At 35.0% G+C, this 18,721-nt stretch overlaps 1 protein-coding gene across 2 annotated transcripts in view; it reads left to right on the forward strand.

The window, feature by feature from the left end:
- The first annotated feature begins 806 nt into the window (after window positions 1-806).
- SLCO1A2 (solute carrier organic anion transporter family member 1A2) overlaps window positions 807-18,721 on the forward strand; it is a 45,753-nt gene continuing 27,838 nt past the window's right edge. The window contains exons 1-8 of one of the 2 annotated variants that reach the window (XM_007503538.3): window positions 807-1,340; window positions 1,458-1,574; window positions 4,285-4,426; window positions 7,675-7,807; window positions 8,464-8,570; window positions 11,942-12,088; window positions 14,378-14,476; window positions 17,566-17,775. In XM_007503538.3, coding sequence (XP_007503600.1) covers window positions 1,515-1,574; window positions 4,285-4,426; window positions 7,675-7,807; window positions 8,464-8,570; window positions 11,942-12,088; window positions 14,378-14,476; window positions 17,566-17,775 — 898 coding nt within the window. In that variant the 5' untranslated portion in view covers window positions 807-1,340; window positions 1,458-1,514. Of the gene's footprint in view, window positions 1,341-1,457; window positions 1,575-1,740; window positions 1,848-4,284; window positions 4,427-7,674; window positions 7,808-8,463; window positions 8,571-11,941; window positions 12,089-14,377; window positions 14,477-17,565; window positions 17,776-18,721 lie in introns of those variants that run through there. The other variant, XM_007503540.2, reaches the window with a different exon arrangement.

An 18,721-nucleotide genomic window follows, 5' to 3' on the forward strand; every position in this document is an offset into this window, starting at 1 on the left:
TAAGGTATAATTAGTGTGTCCTTCCAAGATTATAAGCTCTTTATTTATCTTTATAGCTCCCCAGCATTTAAAAGTGCCTTGCACTTTCACAAAGCCATCTTACAAATGTATATTGAGCAATTGAAGGAAAGAAGGAAGGAATGAGTAAGGACTTAGTAAGTATTTAGTGAATTAACTAAAATTGATTCATGTAAGGACTGGAATTCAGGAGTAATGAAATTCAAAGAGCAAAAGCAGTTAAGGTTGATTATACTAAAATTCTTCTGAATCACCCTTTCAATAGGTTGCACTGGGCACATTTAGATAAATTAAAACTGTGTTCTGTTAAGTTAGTATCTTGGCTCCTTTCAAAAGAACTGTTCAAAGAAATATTGGCAAAGGGAAAAATATTGGCTTTGACCCATTCCTCTGCCCTAGATTCATAGACATAGACTTTGAAGAGGGACCTGTTGTACTGAACACTGCTAGGATTTTCATTATAGTGTATGCACACACACTTATGTTTTCATGTGCTCATTCTTTCAAAGCTAAGCTACTGTGCAGAATAAATATAGTTGTAGACACAAAAGATATTTCAGAACAAACGATGTGAATGACTTAAATCTCTTGAAAGTAGTTCTTTTTTATGTTCCTTTTGGACACTTCTTTTTCATTGATAGCAGGCTCTTTCCCCTTCCCTCCCCATTCTCTTTTTTGTGCCATTATTTCCCTCCAGTATAATCTGACCTTCCCATAATCCCTTTCTCCTGACTTGCAATTTGAAAGTATTTTTTTTTTCTTGGATCTAAACTTTACAGTTTTACTCAGCCTAGGCTGATTACTAACATTCCATGTTCCATTATTTCCTTGTATCAGAAGTTCCACAGAATTCATTTCCCCTCCTCAGACTCCAAAGAAGCCCTGGAACTCAAAGAACTTGAATTGGATACTAACCAAATACAGATTGTGGAGGCTTACTAAGGCTATTGATGCAGCTTTCAGAAAAACACACACACACACACACACTCAAAAGTTTAATATCTTTAGTTCTTAAGAACAGAGTGTTGTTTTATTTGGTTAACTTTTTTTTTTTCAAATCTTTGTCCATGAAGTTCACTCTCAGTTCTGTTTGTTTTAGTTGGAGATATCAAGAGCTTCCTTTAGATAAAGTTTTAACTTTTAAAACCTTTAGGTTTAGAGTTGTTTTTTTTTTAACTGGGTTCTGGCAAATTACTTAATATTCTTTATATCATTAAAAAATAATCAGCACTGCCTTTAACTTGATTATTTTTCAATAGAAAAGTTTATGTGAACAAGTTTTTCATAACAGTATCATTATCTAGAATTGCATTAAAACTACTGTAAGTATTTTTAGTATATTCAAATGATTTAAATCAAATGATCCAATCTGAGAATTTCTAGAATGAATATCTTTGAATGTCTTTTAGTTTAAATTGTTTTTTACTTGTTTTTAAAAGGTCAATGTCAAGAACTGTTAAGAAATAAAAAAAAAATTCAAGTGCACTTGGAAGAACATGAGAGAAACCAACACACAGATTGCAACCCACCAATTAAAATGTATCTCCAAGATAAAGGTATGGAATCTATTTGATGTAAATCTAAATATGTGTTTGGTAATTTAGATAGTACCTGTGAAATTGCTTTTATCTAGTTGGTTATCTAGTAGTAGCTACAAACTATTTGATCCGTAGAGAATAGGTTGTTTCTTTTTTCTTTTCATTTCTTTTTTTTTGAGAATAGGTTGTTTCAAAGGAACAAGAAGTTACTTAGTAAACTTGAGTGTCTCTGTGTGCTTCTCTAGCAAGGATTTCTGTCAAAAATAGTTGGAGTGGGAAACCATCTGAAAGGTATGGGAAATTTTTTTAATCAGATGTAAATGAATCATTTTGTGAGAGGGTCGTTATTCTGTAGAAAATATTCAATTTTTTATCTCATTTTTTGGCTGTTGCACTTCAGAATATCAGGTACACATTTTGTTCCATTGTAGGGTTTATTTTTGTTTGTGTTTGTGTTTTTAATTTTTTTAAGAATGGCAATATGGGACAGGAGCATATTGTTCATATGTTTACAATTCTCCACAATACTTCAGCATAAGTTCTTTGTCCAGAATTGCCAATATATTATTTCTTGCCATCAAAATGACTGTGATGTTTCTGTTTTTACAGCAGCCCTCAGTTTTTGACTTTGCAGACACTTCCCATCCCCCAGTCCCCATTCCCAACTATATTTAGTTCAATTTAGTTCAAGTTTCCTTTTCTTTTTACTGACATTATCCATATATTTGTCTGAATTCTTGACAGCCATTAAGTAGATGTGGTTTCCACCTTGACACTGTTAGCAGTATCCTTCTTCTATAATGATTGTTTGCTACCATTCAAGTGTAAGTAAGAAATATCTACACATGCAAAGAGAAGTGGAGAATTAAGATGAATATTCAGATAACTTAGGGAAGAAAATAATTTTCCCTAATTGTATAAACAATTACATCAGAAGTGGGAAGTTTTCTTATCACTCCATGTTGTATGTGAAGAGATAGATATAGATACATATATTATATATCTATAATTATATAGAATCTATGTACTCTATTGATGTACAATATAGAATTTATATCTATATATGATTTACATATAATATATAAATGTATAAATATATAATATTTTAAGAAATTTTTAAACCATTTTGAGTTTTGGTAAGTCTTCAGAAAGAATCTATCTATTCTTTGAAAGTAATCTTAAATTCAATATTATACTATTAATTCTATGCCAAAATGCCTCCTTTGGTCCAATAATATAAACAAATATTTCTGAGCTGGGACAAAGCAGAGAATTAAATCATTATATGATTTTTTTTAATGTCAGGTTATCATTTTTTGGTTAACTGAGAACATGAAGCCAAATTACTAAGGATAAGTAGTACTACTACTAGCTTTAAGGCCTAATGAATTTCCAGGGACTTCTCATCGCATGAACCATAGCAGCAGATGTATTGGGAAAATATAGATTTCTCCTCACTAGGCACATGTCACTAATAACATTTGGAGAAATTCACATGGATTGATGGTGCTCTCAGTAGTTTGTAACCATATTACCCAATAATTTTGTCAAGGAGAATATATGATACATCAACAAGAGCAACAAGTCATTAATGGCATGATTTGATTAACCAGATCCCTGGGTTTACAGACTTATTAAACATGAATATGAATTGTGGGCAGATTGGCTTGTTCGCTTGCTTACAAGGCTCAAGTTTCAAAATGAGTGGTACACAGTAAGTGCTATATAAATACTAGTTATTATTAATAATATTTTCCTATTGGAGAACTCCTATTGGAGTCTATCTTTGCTATTACTAATCAGAGATGATAAGTGTTCTTCCTACCTCATATGACCATCAGCTGGTGAAGAAAAGAGCAAGACAAAATTCAGATCATTTGATCAAGAGGCTTTGATGCTAGAACTCTCCCATGTCTGTGCTCAGTCTTTCTGTGTTTACTTTCTCTAGGATTTTTTTCAGTGCTTAGTGTTCTCTGTTGCTTCATGTTCTGCCTCCCATTTTCATCATATGTCATGCCTCTCTCCTCAGGGAGTAATCAGTTAATAAATAAGCATTTATTTGGCACCTACTATAGTTGGTGTAGTGGATAGAATGCTGGCCCTGGAGCCAGGAACACTCATTTTCCTGAGTTTAAATCTGGCCTTATACACTTATTAACTATGTAAGCCTAGCTAAGTCTCTTAACCCTGTTTGCCTCAGTTTTCTCATTTATAAAATGAGTTGGAGAAGGAAATGGCAACCCACTTTGATATCTTTGCCAAGAAACCCTGAAATGGAGTCACAAAGAGTTGGATATGGCTGAACAACTCAACAACAACATATGCTAGGCACCATGCTAAGTGTGGGTGATACAAATATAATGAATGAAACTATCTGTTCCAAAGGAGTTTATACTCTAATGAGGGATGTGTTTGTTCTCTAGCTTTTATTTTAAGGCACCAGATAGAAAGGCATGAGAATTACTGCTTTGAATGACTTATTTATATGATGGTTCAGGAGAAATATATACATCCAAAGTGGCTTCCCTTTTCCAATAAAATATGAACATCAAAAGAAAGCAGAGCACATCCAAAATTACATCACTGGAAAAGTAGGATTCACTCATTCCAATGAAATCCACTTTACTTATAACTAAAATGTAAAATCCATTACATTAAAAAATGAAAACATTTGTTACTGTTTACAATGAAAGTGATACTTATCTCTCCCTTATTCTTTTCTCCCTAGATATTTCTGCTGGCATTGCTATGTGCATTTGTTTCCAAAACATTATCTGGATCTTTTATTAATTCCATCCTCACACAATTAGAGAGACAATTTAACCTCTCAACATCTCTGGTTGGACTTATTAATGGAAGTTTTGAAATTGGTAATTATTTGTGTTTATGGTGTTAATTATTATTTATTTACATTGATTATTTATTTACAGTACCTCTGGCTCTTTGTTATATGTCTACCTTTAGATATGTTTAGGGAAGTGAGTTGAAGGTGATTGTTCTCTCTAAGTAAATCAGGGATTTTTTTCAAAGCAATGTATTAAATGTACCAGTTGACTTGACTTGGTCAGAATGCTCCAGAAGTATCAAAACTTGCAAAGAATGGGCTAAGATCTCTATTTTGTAATTGTTTATTTAGATATTTTAGATGCCATGACATTAATCCATTTTTAAAAAATCTTCATCATTGCTTTCATATAAAAAAGAACCAGCTTTAGCAAAGAGGCTAGAGAACTGAAAACAGAGACAAGGAAACCTTGGTATAAATCTTGCATTCAGTATATACTGGATCTAGTACTCTGGATTAGTCACAATTTCTTATTGCCCAGTTAGGTCTCTGAGCCTATGCAAGTAGACAGACTATTCTCTATCCTCATGAAATCACAAATCTAGACCCCCTTTCCCACAATGTATCAAGGCTGTATAGAATGAGATAATTTATATTTAAAGTAATGTTATAATGCATTATGTATTTTAGGGAGAATGAAACCCATATCTATTATCTCATTGCTGTAGGGAGCTAATAGAGAAAGGTAACCAACCATTCATCAGTGTTGAATGCTGCAAAGAAGTTAAAGAGAGTAAAGATTGGTTATTAGGTATTTTGTGACCTTAGAAAAGATTGATTTCAGTAGAATGTTGAAGACAGAAGTCATATTGGAGGCACTGAGGAGACAATGGGTAATGAAATTGTGGCTTTGAGCATAGACAACTTTTTTTGAGAAGTTTAATAGTGATGAAAAGGTGAGAAATGAGATGGTAGATGGATGGGTTAAAACATTTTGGGGGAGTTTAGGGAACTTAAGTGGGTTAAAATGCAGATGGAAAAGAACTGGTGGTGAATAAAAGATTAAAGGTACATGAAAGAATGACAAATGCCCAAAAGTTACCTTGGATACAAAAAAATGTAAGTGAATTACCCAGGTTCTTATAACCAATATATGTTAGAGGTAGGACTTGAACCCAAATCTTCTTGAAATTTGAGACTGGTAATCTAGCCACAATGGAATTTTCTTTCTCATAATCTGATATGGATATTACCAAGCTGTCTTTCATAATTTGGTGAGATTATAACTCACATGCTTTTAAGAAAAACTGACTCCAAATCCTATTCCTTTTCCATTATTCTATACTGTCTCCCTTTTGTCCTTCATTGCATAACCAAGAGTAATAAGTGGAAAGAGGTTACTTTAGATTTGTTATGAGAAAACATTCCTAACAATTTGAGATATGCAAAAGTAAAATGGACTTCCTCAAGACACAGTAGCTTCTTCCTTCTTAGGGGTTCATCATTCAAAAGCTCACTGATCACATGTTGTGTACATTTTAGTGATAATTTTTGTTCAAGATAAGACTCAGACTTGGGTTTCTGAGGTGCCTCCCAGTTCAGAGATTCTCTGGTGCTAGATCCTTAAAAAGTCACAAGTTTACCTCCACTAGAATATCTACAGTTATGAGAACTCATTGCTCTTTGAAGAAGCCCCATTCCACTTTAGATACCTTCATATCTATTCAATAAGTATACATAAATTAACACTACGATAATATTCTATGCCAGGACCCATGGAGAATGCAAACATGGAAAAGACATAGTTCTAGCCCTCAAAAAGTTTATATCTATGAGTTCATGATGATATCTCTCTCTCTTTTTTATCTTTCATTGTCAAATCTGATTATTTCTCAGGTTATTCTGGTCCTTTTAGTTGGGAAAAGGTTGGCCTGCCACTGCTTAAGTAGAGAAGCAGGGAAGAAAATAAGCATGTATTAAGTACTGAGAACAGTGATGGCAAACCTTTTAGAGACCTTAGAGACTGAGTGCAGAAACTACAGCTTTCATACCACATGTGAGACCCCCACCTTACCCCAGGCAGGAGAGGGAAGAAGTACCTCCATTAAGCTGTTGGACAGAGGGGCAGGTCATGTGAGAAATGTCCTCAGGTGCACATGGAGAAGAGGAAGGGAACTGGCCCCTCCAACATGGTCCAGCATGTATGCCATAGTTTTACCAACATGGACTTAGAAGGTGACAAGCATTATGCTAAGTGCTTTACAAATATTATCTTATTTGATCCTCAAAACTACTCTGGGAGGTAAGTGCTATTTTTATGCCCATGTCATAATTAAGACAGATAGTTAAATGATTTACCCAAGGCCACATAACTAGTAAGTGTTTGAGGCCAAATTTGAACTCAGATCTTCCTGACTCCACACTCAGAGCTCTATACACTGTTCTACCCAGCTGCCTTTAAGGATGAATAGGTGCATTATTTGAAAGGGGAGGAAAGTAGTTATTGAGCAAGGACTATAATCTGGAGGACCCAGAATAAAATGGCTAAGAGTTTGAGGGCTACCTTGACAGAGGACCCCTCATTAGAAATCAATCTGGTATTTTTAAAAAATGAATTTGCATAAAAGTAATTGGAAATCAAACTATATCTTGTTTAGCCCTAACAACAATGCAGTGGAGTAGCTGGAAACCCCTTTTGTTTTGCATTTATGTTCATGGCATACAAAAGAAAGAGATTATATAAGAGAGATTAAACTGTTTATCAGATCATCATCTAGATGGTATCAGAGCCAAGACTAAAACTAAGGTCTGCTAGTTCTACCACCACTACCCTTAGCTTACTTCAAGTCCCTATTCAAAAATCTTCTACAAGAAGACTTTCCTAGTTGTCCTAGTCACTAGTGTGCTCTCTCTGAGATTACTTTCCATTTATTCTGTGTATATTTTCCATGAACCTACATATTTAGCCAATCAACCAATATTTCAAACAATGAATATAACAATAATTTATAAAAATATTTGTAAATCAATCAATCAATAAACATATTATGTCCCAGGCACTCTACTCTGTCATTTCCCCAATTCAAATATAGGCTTGTTGAGGGCAGAGACTGTTTTGCCTTTCATTCCCCAGCCCCTAGCACAATGGCTAGTATATAGTAAAAAACATTATCAGTTCTTGATGACTGAGATTATTCATCATTATTTCAGAGGTCTCCCTGGGCATCATGTTGTTTCAGAGTCCTACATTTCCCAAAGGTTTTCCCAAACTGAGTCTCTAATTTTAATTCACACTTTGCTTTTAGAAACTGAAACAAGTGTTCTCTTTTCTAGGGAATCTCTTGCTGATGGTATTTGTGAGTTACTTTGGAACAAAAATGCATAGGCCTATGTTGATTGCTATTGGCTGCATGACCATGGGCTTTGGGTGCTTTTTGCAGTCATTACCTCATTTCCTAATGGACCCGTAAGTATTTCAATGCCTGATGTATTTTTTAAATGCAAGAAATGAAGTTTCTGGTTCTTTTAGAAGAAGCAGTATTTTACAGTGGAGAAAGTGCTGGAAGGAGATGCAGAAGGAATCACTTCTCTTTGACTGTCTTGCAATATGACTCTGGACCACTCTCTTCAGCTTTCATGGTCATCCAATTTCCTCATTTGTAGAATGATGCTTAGACTTCATTTTCCCTTATGAGATTAATGATTTTATTTTATCAAAGGCATAAATTCTTTTGCTTTTTCTAAAATATTGGAAACTAGGTAGTTCTTAACAGTTCTAGTAGTTCTACACAGAATGCATCATTTTTTCTTTCTTCCTGATGGATTTAACTTCCTAGTTAGTGCTACTTACACCCCATTTTACTCTTTTCTATTCAATTAAAAAAAAACATAATAATAGGTAAAGTAATCTAGAAGGATACTGGGTAATTCCATAAAGTAAAACATTAAAAATTCTGTAGATAATTCACAATGCAAATAATCCAGAAACTCATGTAGTGAAAGTTAAAAGGATGAATATACATTTACATTGGTCAAAAGGTTACCTTCTTCAATTAATAATGAAATTAGTAATCTGATCAATGTTCATAGTGTCTTCATTAGGATCTTTTTTTTTTCAAATAGATATGAATACGAGACAACAGTTTCAAAGACATCCAACTTTTCTTCAAACAATTTCCTGTGCATGCGAAAGGAAACCCAGATTTTTACACCAACAGAAGAGCCATCAGGTGTTCTATTTTTCTTGTGCCCCATTTTCTGTGTTCACTGATCATTGTCTTTACAACTTTCTGATTCTTTAGACCCTTTGAATGAATTAAGATGTCTTGAATTAAGATGTGTTGTTTGGTGACTGAGGCCAATTTGCAGAAGCAACCCAGTGTAGCAAGGGGGCAACTTTAACTTCAGGAAGACCTGGTTTCAAGTTTTGTCTCTGATACATACTGGCTTTGTGATCCTGAGAAAATTACTTAACCTCTCTGTGCCCCCAGGCAACAGTTTAGAACCATAAAAGTTGTAGGGAGGGTGCTGATCTGCATTGACAGAAGCAGTATCCTCCCTGAGAATTGCCTTCACCAATGTAATTAGGGATTCCATCCATGGCAAATGAACAAAAGATATCTTTTCTTCTGGGAGAAAGAGAGAAACAACTATTGAAGATATATTAATTATTAATACTTTAATCATGAATGAATTGAGCAATTTTGTCTACTCCCTAAACTTGTTCTAAATATGACCCAAGGGGGAAGCTGGGTGGCTCAGTGGATTGAGAGTGATGCCTAGCAGGAGGTCCTGGGTTCAAATCTGAATTCAGACATTTCCTAGCTGTGTGACCCTGGGCAAGTCACTTAACCCCCGTTGCCTGGCCCTTACCATTCTTCTGTCTTGAAACCAAGACATAGTATTGATTCTAAGGAGGAAGGTAAAGTTTGTTTGTTTGTTTTTAATAAATAAATTAAGGTCAAAGCTTTTTTATGAAGAACATGGTATGGTTAGGATAAGGAGTAAAGATTCTTTAGATGCTTGGACAAATAGTCATAATGACTAGCGATTCAATTCATGTTGTTATAGAAATAGATGAGTTAATGTTGTCTAAGAGACAAGGATTCAAAGATTCACAGGATTTTATTTTTATTCTTTCTTTGCCACAACAGGAGAAATCAGAAAGGTACAGGATGTCCTATTTGACTTTTTTTTCTTCCTGCTGCTTCTCTTGTGAAGCATTTCTTCTTGCTGTGCAGAGTATTAACTTCTCTATAAATTATATCCTTAAAGAGTTATCCAGAACATGAAGAGGTTAAGCAACTTGGCTGGAGTCAGAGAGAGAGAGAGTATGTGGAAGTCTGAGGAGTGAAAGGAGAGATGGGAAAATCTAATCAATGTTTTCCTGACTCCAAGACCAAGACCATGACCACCTCCAGCTAGCATGAATGTTGGCCTCTGCCCCTTCATAGTCTATGCTTAAAGCAGAAGTAACTGAAGCCATCATGATCCTATTGGCTTAGAAATATCACTTCCATTGTATAGAGGCAAGAGCTTCTAATGACTGAGGACTCACTTTTCAACTATAGTACTCTGAGCAAAGGAGGCTGCTCTGACATCACTTTTAAAAAATTGATGAATGGCAGTCTCATGCCCCCCCTCCCACCTTGAGCTGGTTTCTAGGTTAGCTTGGGAGGTAGTTCCTCATAAAACATTTCTTTGGTCACTTCTAAGTTTTAGGTTCACTTTAAAGTTAAAGATTTGCCTTTGTCTTGGATCAGAAATGAATTTATTCACCCTAGAGTAGATCTGAGACCTCCCACAATCCTGGAGCTGTTTTTATTCTGTCTAACCTAAGTATTATTTAGGACCTGGAAGGCATCTCAAGGAATCATGTGGGCTAGTTGTACTTTGAAATTATGTACCCTAGAAGATTCCAGACAGAAAAAAAAAAAGCAGGTTTCTGAGCATGAAAAAAATGAGTTATCATTTAACTTTTTGCTTTCCTTTGAACGTTCAGTTCAGTCTTAACCCCCCCCCCCCAACCGTCTTCTGTTGGTCTCATTGGAAGTAGTGAAATAGAATCAACCCAAATTATGAGGGAAGATGCTCTGTATCTACTATTGTTTCCCAATAATCAGTAAAGACTAGTGACAAACTAATTATAGTTCTAGAGCTACAACATTGAGCTACAATTCAGTTAGCACATTTTCATCTACAGAATTGTAATCTTTGTAGAGAGACTATTACAATCATAGTAATGATGTTTGTAAATTATTTTTAAGTTAAAATGACAATAATAATGTTTTTAATTATTATTACTTTTTTACGAAACCTATGATCCTCAGCAGGGCAGGTAGATGGCATAGTGAATTAGAGCACTGGGTTTGGAATCTGGAAGAGTAGTCTTCATTAGTTCAAATCTAGCTTCAGGCACTAGCTGTGTGACTCTGGGCAAGTCATTTAACCCTCTTTTATTCAGTTCCTCATTTGTAAAATGAGCTGGGGAAGGAAAGGGCAAGCCCCTCTATTACCTTTGCCAAGAAAACCCCAAATGGGGTCATGGAGTTTTGGGAACAGCTTAAAAAAAAAATTTTGCTGAAAAACATAACAGTTTTCAGGATGTGGAGCTCCCTGTGAATCATTTCCTCTAGCTGTGCAGATGACTAACTTCTTTACAAATTATGACCTTAAACAATTATCTGGAATGCTAACTAAGAACTAAGAACTGGAATAACTAACAAGAAGTTAAGCATCTTGGCTGGAGTCACAGAGCTAGAAGGTGGGTGGAGTGAGGAGTAGAAGGAGAGACAGGATAATCTAATCAAAGTCTTCCAGTGCCATGCAACCCTTGACTTTGTTACAAATGATAAACAACATCAAGAATGAAAAAAAAAATAAATAAAAACTGTTGCCCTGCCCATAATTCTCCATAACATTGTTTCCTAAAAGTATTCCATCACTTATGAGTGGTTAGGGTGGGCCAGTTCTTTCCTTCCTTGGACTCCTGAGAAATTTTTTTCATTTTCAACAAACATACCAGACATGGTGCTTCTGTGGAAAGAGGACTGTTTTTGGAATAGGGGGTTCTGAGTTCGAAACCTATTTCTTTTATTTACTATATATACATATATGTGTGTGTGTGTATACATATAGGTAATCTGTCTATCATCTCTCTACTTGTATTCATCTACATCTCTATCTATAGACACAGACACAAATATAGAAATGGATGAATAAGTAAATAGACTTAGATATAGATGTAAATGTATACATGGACATAGTGACAGAGATAAAAAGAACTAGAGATGACCTTTAATTTCTCATCTGGAAATTGATGTGATTGAGTTATATAGTGTCTAAGGTCCCTTCCAGTTCTAAACATATGATCTTATGATAAAATATTTATAATATTTTTTTTTCTAGTTCTAGATTCTATACCCCAGTGGCCCACTCCTTTCATTGGAATATCAGTAATTACAGTCTTGTGGTCATGTAGAATAAATCCTGAAATATTTTGCTTATAAAACTTAGAATTTAGAAGAAGCATAGTTACTTCAAAATCCTTAATTTCAGAAATTCTAATGTAGATTCTCCTTTGTTTCCTTTTGATTTTCAGAATGCACAAATGAAGTCAAATCATCAATGTGGCTGTATGTCCTAGCAGGAAATATAATACGTGGAATTGGTGAAACTCCCATCAAGCCCTTGGGTATTTCCTATATAGAAGACTTTGTCAAAACTGAAAATTCTCCTTTATATATTGGTAAGTTTGAAAAATCAGTTGTATGTTGTTTTGCTGAATTTTTAAAGTAACTTCTAAATCTTTTCCTTGTTTTATGAAAATTTTATTATTTATTATTTAGTTTATACTTTCTCCCTTTAAGCCTGCACAAGCCTAAGCATTTTCCTGCTTAGAGAAAAAGGAATATCCAGCTTGACAAAAAGTTCCCTGATGCCCTCAGACATTTCTCTATACAAGTTATTTTGAAATTCCAATTTTTATGTCAGTCAATATTGACTAAGATTCTAGAGTTTAGAGAAGAGCTCATTTAGCAATTTGTTTCATCAAATGCAACAATAGTCAGGACTAGCATACTGCTAGAGAATCAATATCCTAAAATCATTCAGCCCTTCTTTGACTGCCCCCTTTAAAGATAATCATTTCTATCTTATTGAAGATGAATACAAATGAAATTTCCATGATCTGAAGTAATCAAAGATACTCTTACTTCTGATCAGTGCCCTAATCTGGTGTGGTGGATCAGTCAAGGGTTCCTTGCCTCGGTCCAATCACCAGCTTTAGTACATCAGAGAAGAGTTTCTCCTGAGCTGATTTGGAGAAGGGAGCAAGACAATGTTTTTAGAATTGATAGATAAAGAAATTTTATAAGGTTTCTCTTTCAGATTAGTATGTAGGCTATAGGCTAGATTAATTTTAAAGATGCTTTCTAAATATTTTTAAAAGGAGAACATGAGGACAGTTAGTCTGCTTCCACACCATTGACTCAAAAACCTACATGTACCTACCTTACCTATAAACTTTATGTTGTCTCAACTGGACCTATAATTGCTTACAGAACATCTATAATAAAAAAAAAAAACCCTTACCTTCCATCTTAGAATAAATACTATGTATTGGTTCTAAAGCAAAAGAATAGTAAAGACTAGCCAATGGTGTTAATTGCCTTGCCCAGGGTCACACAACTGGGAAGTATCTGAGGGCGGATTTGAACTCAGGTCTTCCCATCCCTAGGTATGGCTCTCTATCCACTTAACCATCTTGCTAACCCAGAATATTTAAACTCCTAATGCTAGTTGTTGGGAGTGGGGAGAGACTGAGTTAAAAACAATTATTTCCCATCTTTCTATTATTGTCACAGACAGTAATAGTTCATACTTAGCAGCCTAACCAAAATTATTATTGAAACTACTTCTTACTTGTCCTTTTCTTTTATTGCCCTTTCCATGGCCAAACAGTTATCATATCTGCCAATTCCATAATGTCCTTCCATACAATTTTAACTGCCACTTCTTTTGTCCAGATTCTCAAAAGTTTCATAGTCACCTGATTTCTGGATTTCCATAAATGCCTTCTTGTTGGATTCTCTGTTCCTAATGGTTCCTCCTCTCTAGTCTACATATACTACTTGGATACTTTTCTCCAATACTATTTTTATCATTATTCCTCCATAAAAGTCATACTCCAATAGCTCACTTTGGTTGTGAAGGTAGCCATGGTTGCAGAGACTGATAAGTAGGTTGTTACACAAATCCAAAAAAGGATGATTCTGAAGGCCTGTTAGACTGAGAGAAAAATAATGTCTGAAAATAGACTGAAAACTAAAATTTGAAGAATTATACCATGATAGGACTGAAGAAACATTAATGGTCATCTAGTCAAATATTGTTACAGAACTGAGAAAATTAAAGAATTGAGTATATAATGGGATTGGCTGCTATCTTTAGAACTTCCTGGCATATTGATAAATAACAACTGACTCATTGATTTAGTGGGCCCAATTAGAAGGGTCTAGTTATGTAAAGTATTGGAAAGAATTTCATTATAAGAATAGTTTGTTCATAACTTGGCCCCACAAAAAGGCAGTACTCTCTAATAAATAAAATTTTCACAACATATTGCTAGACTATAAGGTCATGAGACTAGTTTTGTGAGAGATTAAAGAGAAAAATCTCCTTACTTTATAAGCATATATTATAGAAATAAATTTACTAGTTAGATAAATACACAAGAAAATTAAATACTCAAACATTTACTACACATTCTGTGCACAAAGCATTGTGCCACACAATGGCGGGCATAGAAAATGTAGAGAATCCAATTTCTGGTCTCATATACATTATCATTTAATAGGGGATATGTCACATACAAATATAACTATAATATAAAATGTTGATTCCAAAGAAAAGTGAGAAGACATATATTTAGCTTTTTTTTTTAATCCTTGGAGTATTACCTAAATGTATTATAATAACCATATGTTTTGCATGTGTATAAGTCCACAGAAAGTTCATGTATCCTTTTTGCTTTTAGGGTGCTTGGAAACAGGATCTATCATTGGTCCTTTGATTGGCTTTTTGTTAGGATCATTCTGTGTGAAAATGTATGTAGACGTTGGATCTGTAAATACAGGTAATATGTGTTTGTGTGTTTATATACCTGTGTATTTATAGAAATATAAGATGTCCCCAAAGTGTGTGTTAACTCTCACTTCCTTTTACTTCTATAATCATGGCCTTGGGAGCTACTGAGCCACTTGGATATTTCCTAATTCAAACATTTGACATGGCTTTATTTTCTATTCAATCTATGGCCTACTTTAAGGAAAGAACCAGCATGCTCCCTACTAAACCCAATCCAACTCTGAAGTTGCTAATAAAAATCTCATGTATTGTTAGATGTTTTCCATAATATTCCTCATCCCTATAAAAGAGAGAATTTGCAATGCATGCAAAGGACATCATCTTTCAATCAAAAGTAACATTCCATTTGGAATGTTCCCAGGAGAAGCAGTTGGAGCCAAGCCAGGCTGAACAGGGAGTCTTGTTTCTGAGCCAGGCTGAGAGGCTTCTGACTTGACCCCTCTTAGCTTCTGACCAAGGCTGAGAGACTCTCTTGGTTTCTGAGAGAGAAGGGGGAAAAGTTTTGTGTGTCTGAGGGTGGTGGCTGAACCTGAAGAGCTAATGGTGTCTCTGGACTTTAATTAATCAAGCTGAGATTATCTGGCTGTCTGGTTAAAAGAAGAAAGAAAAAAAAATATTTGTCCTCTTATCTCTGACTGTCTCTGATAGTGACTGATTGCCATATTCCCAATACCCTCCTAACTCCTTGCATAGATTAAGGAAACCCCCATCCCTCTTACCTCATCATCTATGCTTGTCCTGTCTTCCCCAATAAACCTGCTTACTTGAGAAAGAGAGAAAGAGTATCTTCTCTAAACCTCATAGTTCACCTTGACTTACTTAGAAGGTGATTAACTAAGAGGGGGGTGGGGGGGTAGGGAGAAAGGAAGTAGGAGGAAGAGGGTGGAAAATGGCAGGTATTTGAGGGAGGAGGGTAAGCAAGATCTTGATCCATTAGCCATACAGGATTGATCAACTGAAACTCCAGAGTATCCCCTCCAGTATCCTTTTATTACATCTCCCATGTCCTTTCCTCCCTCTCCCTCTCCCTTTCTCTCTCTCTCTCTCTCTCTCTCTCTCTCTCACTCTTTCTCTCTCTCTCTCTCTCTGGTAAGTCCCAGCAAGAAGCATTTTCCTGCAACATTCTTGATATCAAATTTCACTAAGATAATTCAGCATCTTGATCAATCAAAGCATAATGCTTCACTGTGATATACTTTAGGATTCTGTTTCCTGGGATGTTCTTCAGAAAAGGGTTCTTATAAAACATTGAAAACTACACTTCAGTTTATCTGCCTTCTCAGTGTCTTTGTTTATTGTCTCCTGTTAAAAAGTCCTGAGGCCATCATTCTATACCAAAAGGAAGCTGGGATGAATTCTCCAATGGCCATAGTAGATATCTGGGAGTTAGGCCATCAACAACATATATAAAATCAAAGCCATTCAAAAGAGATGTTGTGAGTGTGCCCATGGGGCACCTAGTTCCCCCATCACCACAAAAAAGTAGCATTATATTAGAATTTAATTACATAATACATTTTTAATTTTAAAAGTGAACTGTTGTATTTCAAATGTTGAATTATGTAATCTAGATATTGGAGAAATCTATTCAGAGCTTGCCCTTGGCCACACCTGTAAGAGAAAGAAACTAAGGAGAGGGAATTCACCTGTCCCAATAGATGGGCTATTCACTTTCTTAATTTTTAAAAATGTATTTATTGATTTAGAATATTTTTCCATGGTGACATGATTCATATTGTCTCCCTCCCTTCTTACCTCCCCCTCCCAGAGCTGACAAGCACTTCTGCTGGGTTATACACGCATTCCAATAGATGGGCTATTACTCAAATTCCCAACTATTATCCTTGCCTCAGACACTGGAGTTCTGGGCATTTATGGAGAGGAAAAACAAGAAGCTATCACAAACAAGAAGATATGAAAGAGAAGGCACTGGGGAGAGGCTGACTGAGAGGAACTTAAGTTGTGAGGGGAACAGAGAAAACCTTCCAAAGCTGAGTGTGTCAGGATGATTAGATCATAGCAACTGAGAAAAGTCAGTATTGCAACTCATGCAGGAGTTAGGAAGAGATGCTGGCATCCCTTTACAGGGAGGAGGTGAATAACATTATGGATTACCTATTCATGGTAACACTTCAATTTCTCTCTGAGCCAGGCTCAGAAAATTCTAGTAGCTGTTCTTTATGTTCACCTTCACTTTTAAACCATTGTTAAGTGATTAAATTTTAAGCCAACAAAAACCAAACTGTCTGTCCTATTTGACTTTATGCTTAAATGCATAAGTTAAAATAACAGAGAGAAAAATTATTTTTACCCAAATGAGAGATTTCATCATGCTGGAGTTGAATCTGAAAATTAGAGGTAAATGGAGGGACTGCTAATTAGTACTAAAAAATTAAGATATTTTTCTTAGATTGATGAATAAAACTAATGTCTTTTGTGATTGAATATTTAATATATTTTCTCCTTTCAAAAGAAAAAAACAAAATTCCTCAATGCTATATGCATTTTGTTTTTTTTTTTCTTAAAATATGTTTAGGTCCATTCTCTTTATTTTTAACTAGAGATACATTTGGTGCTAATGAAATAGACTTTTCGACTTCAATTAAACATTAAGAAATAAATATTTTTAAATTCTTACTCAAATATTCATATGACTCTCAAATCCCTTTAATGTGACTATTCCCCAATGATGCAGAGATCAAACTCTCCACGCTTGATCATCTTGTGAACTTCATGTCTATTCCACATCCTGAAATGCCTTTAAATATAGCATTTTATTTGAGAGGGGATATAAAGAGATTGAAGAAGGAAATGGCAAACTACTCCAGTATCTTTGCCAAGAAACCCCTAAATAGAGTCGCAAAGAATAGGAAGCAACTAAAAAATAACAGCAACAAATAAAGGAATTATATTGTTTCTATATTGCATTGCTTAAATGTAAGGCTAAAAATTGCAAGGTAAAGTTGAGTTTCATGAGTACTTTCTAAACAATTCTTTTATAATTAGTTCTCAAGATCTCCCAACCAATGTAAACTATGGAATTCAGAGTTGATTTAAACTATATTTATTAATTCCCAGATGATCTGATCATAACTCCTGCTGATACAAGATGGGTTGGAGCATGGTGGCTCGGTTTATTAATATGTGCAGGAGCAAATGTGCTCTCTGGAGTTCCATTTCTCTTTCTACCCAAATCTCTCCCGAAGGTAGGATTAGAAACTAATATGGATATTATAGAAGAAGATGAGAGAAATGAAACCAAGGCAGAAAAGGGAGACATCACTATAGGTAAGTTAACAAAAAATGTTTTAAGTATTTAAAATTGACTCCTTACTTTTTGTCTATAGTTTATGCCTAATGTCAGCTTAAACCTAATATAATTTATCTTTAAATAATTTTTGAGGGTCTAATTGTCATTAGTGATGTTTATGAGCCTGATTCTTTTTAGTGAACAAATCTTTTTTTGTACTGGATTTTTGGTTTCATTGATAGCTAATTCTTCAGATGATGAAACTTCTACCAAAGCAGATCAAAACTTTTGGACTTTTAGGGATTTGTCATTTCCTTCTCCAGCTCATTTTACAGATAAAGAAACTGAGGCCAGCAGGGTTAATTTACTTTCCCAGGGTCACACGGCTAGAGTCCGAGTTCCGATTTGAACTTAGATCTTCCTGATTCCAGATCTGGCACACTATTCACTGATCCATCTAGCTGCCTATTTTTTAATGTTTCATAAAATATTTATTTTGATTGGTAACACAGGATAAATTATGCAACAGGTCAGTAAGAAAAAGAATCATTAAAAATATAAAGGATAATAATTGATGTTAGTGTAAAAACACAACTGTAAATCATAAGTAATCCCCCAAAAGTGACATTGAAAACTGTAATATAAGATAAGGGAAATATGGAGTCTTCTCTTATTAAGGCAGGATTTGAGTGAGGAGGAAGATGTTGTGAATTCAAAGAGAGAGAGAGAGGATGGAATGTCTTCCCTCAACTCTCCCTGACAAACCCCACTATGACTGCCTTCAGGACCTTAACCTCTATTCCCTCACAAATCTTGGCTAGCTAGGTTTGATACGATTAACCTCTTTCCCCCTGAGGAGAGGAAGGCCACTTCCCTCCCATCAACTTCAACTTTCCCTTTAGAGATGATGGAGTCAGTCACTTGATCTTACTAAAATGGTTTATTCTGAGGGAACAAGACAAAGAGTAGGGCAGAAGAGTTTGG

The sequence above is a fragment of the Monodelphis domestica genome, chromosome 5 (assembly GCF_027887165.1).
Source record: "Monodelphis domestica isolate mMonDom1 chromosome 5, mMonDom1.pri, whole genome shotgun sequence".
NCBI classification, from domain to species: domain Eukaryota; kingdom Metazoa; phylum Chordata; class Mammalia; order Didelphimorphia; family Didelphidae; genus Monodelphis; species Monodelphis domestica.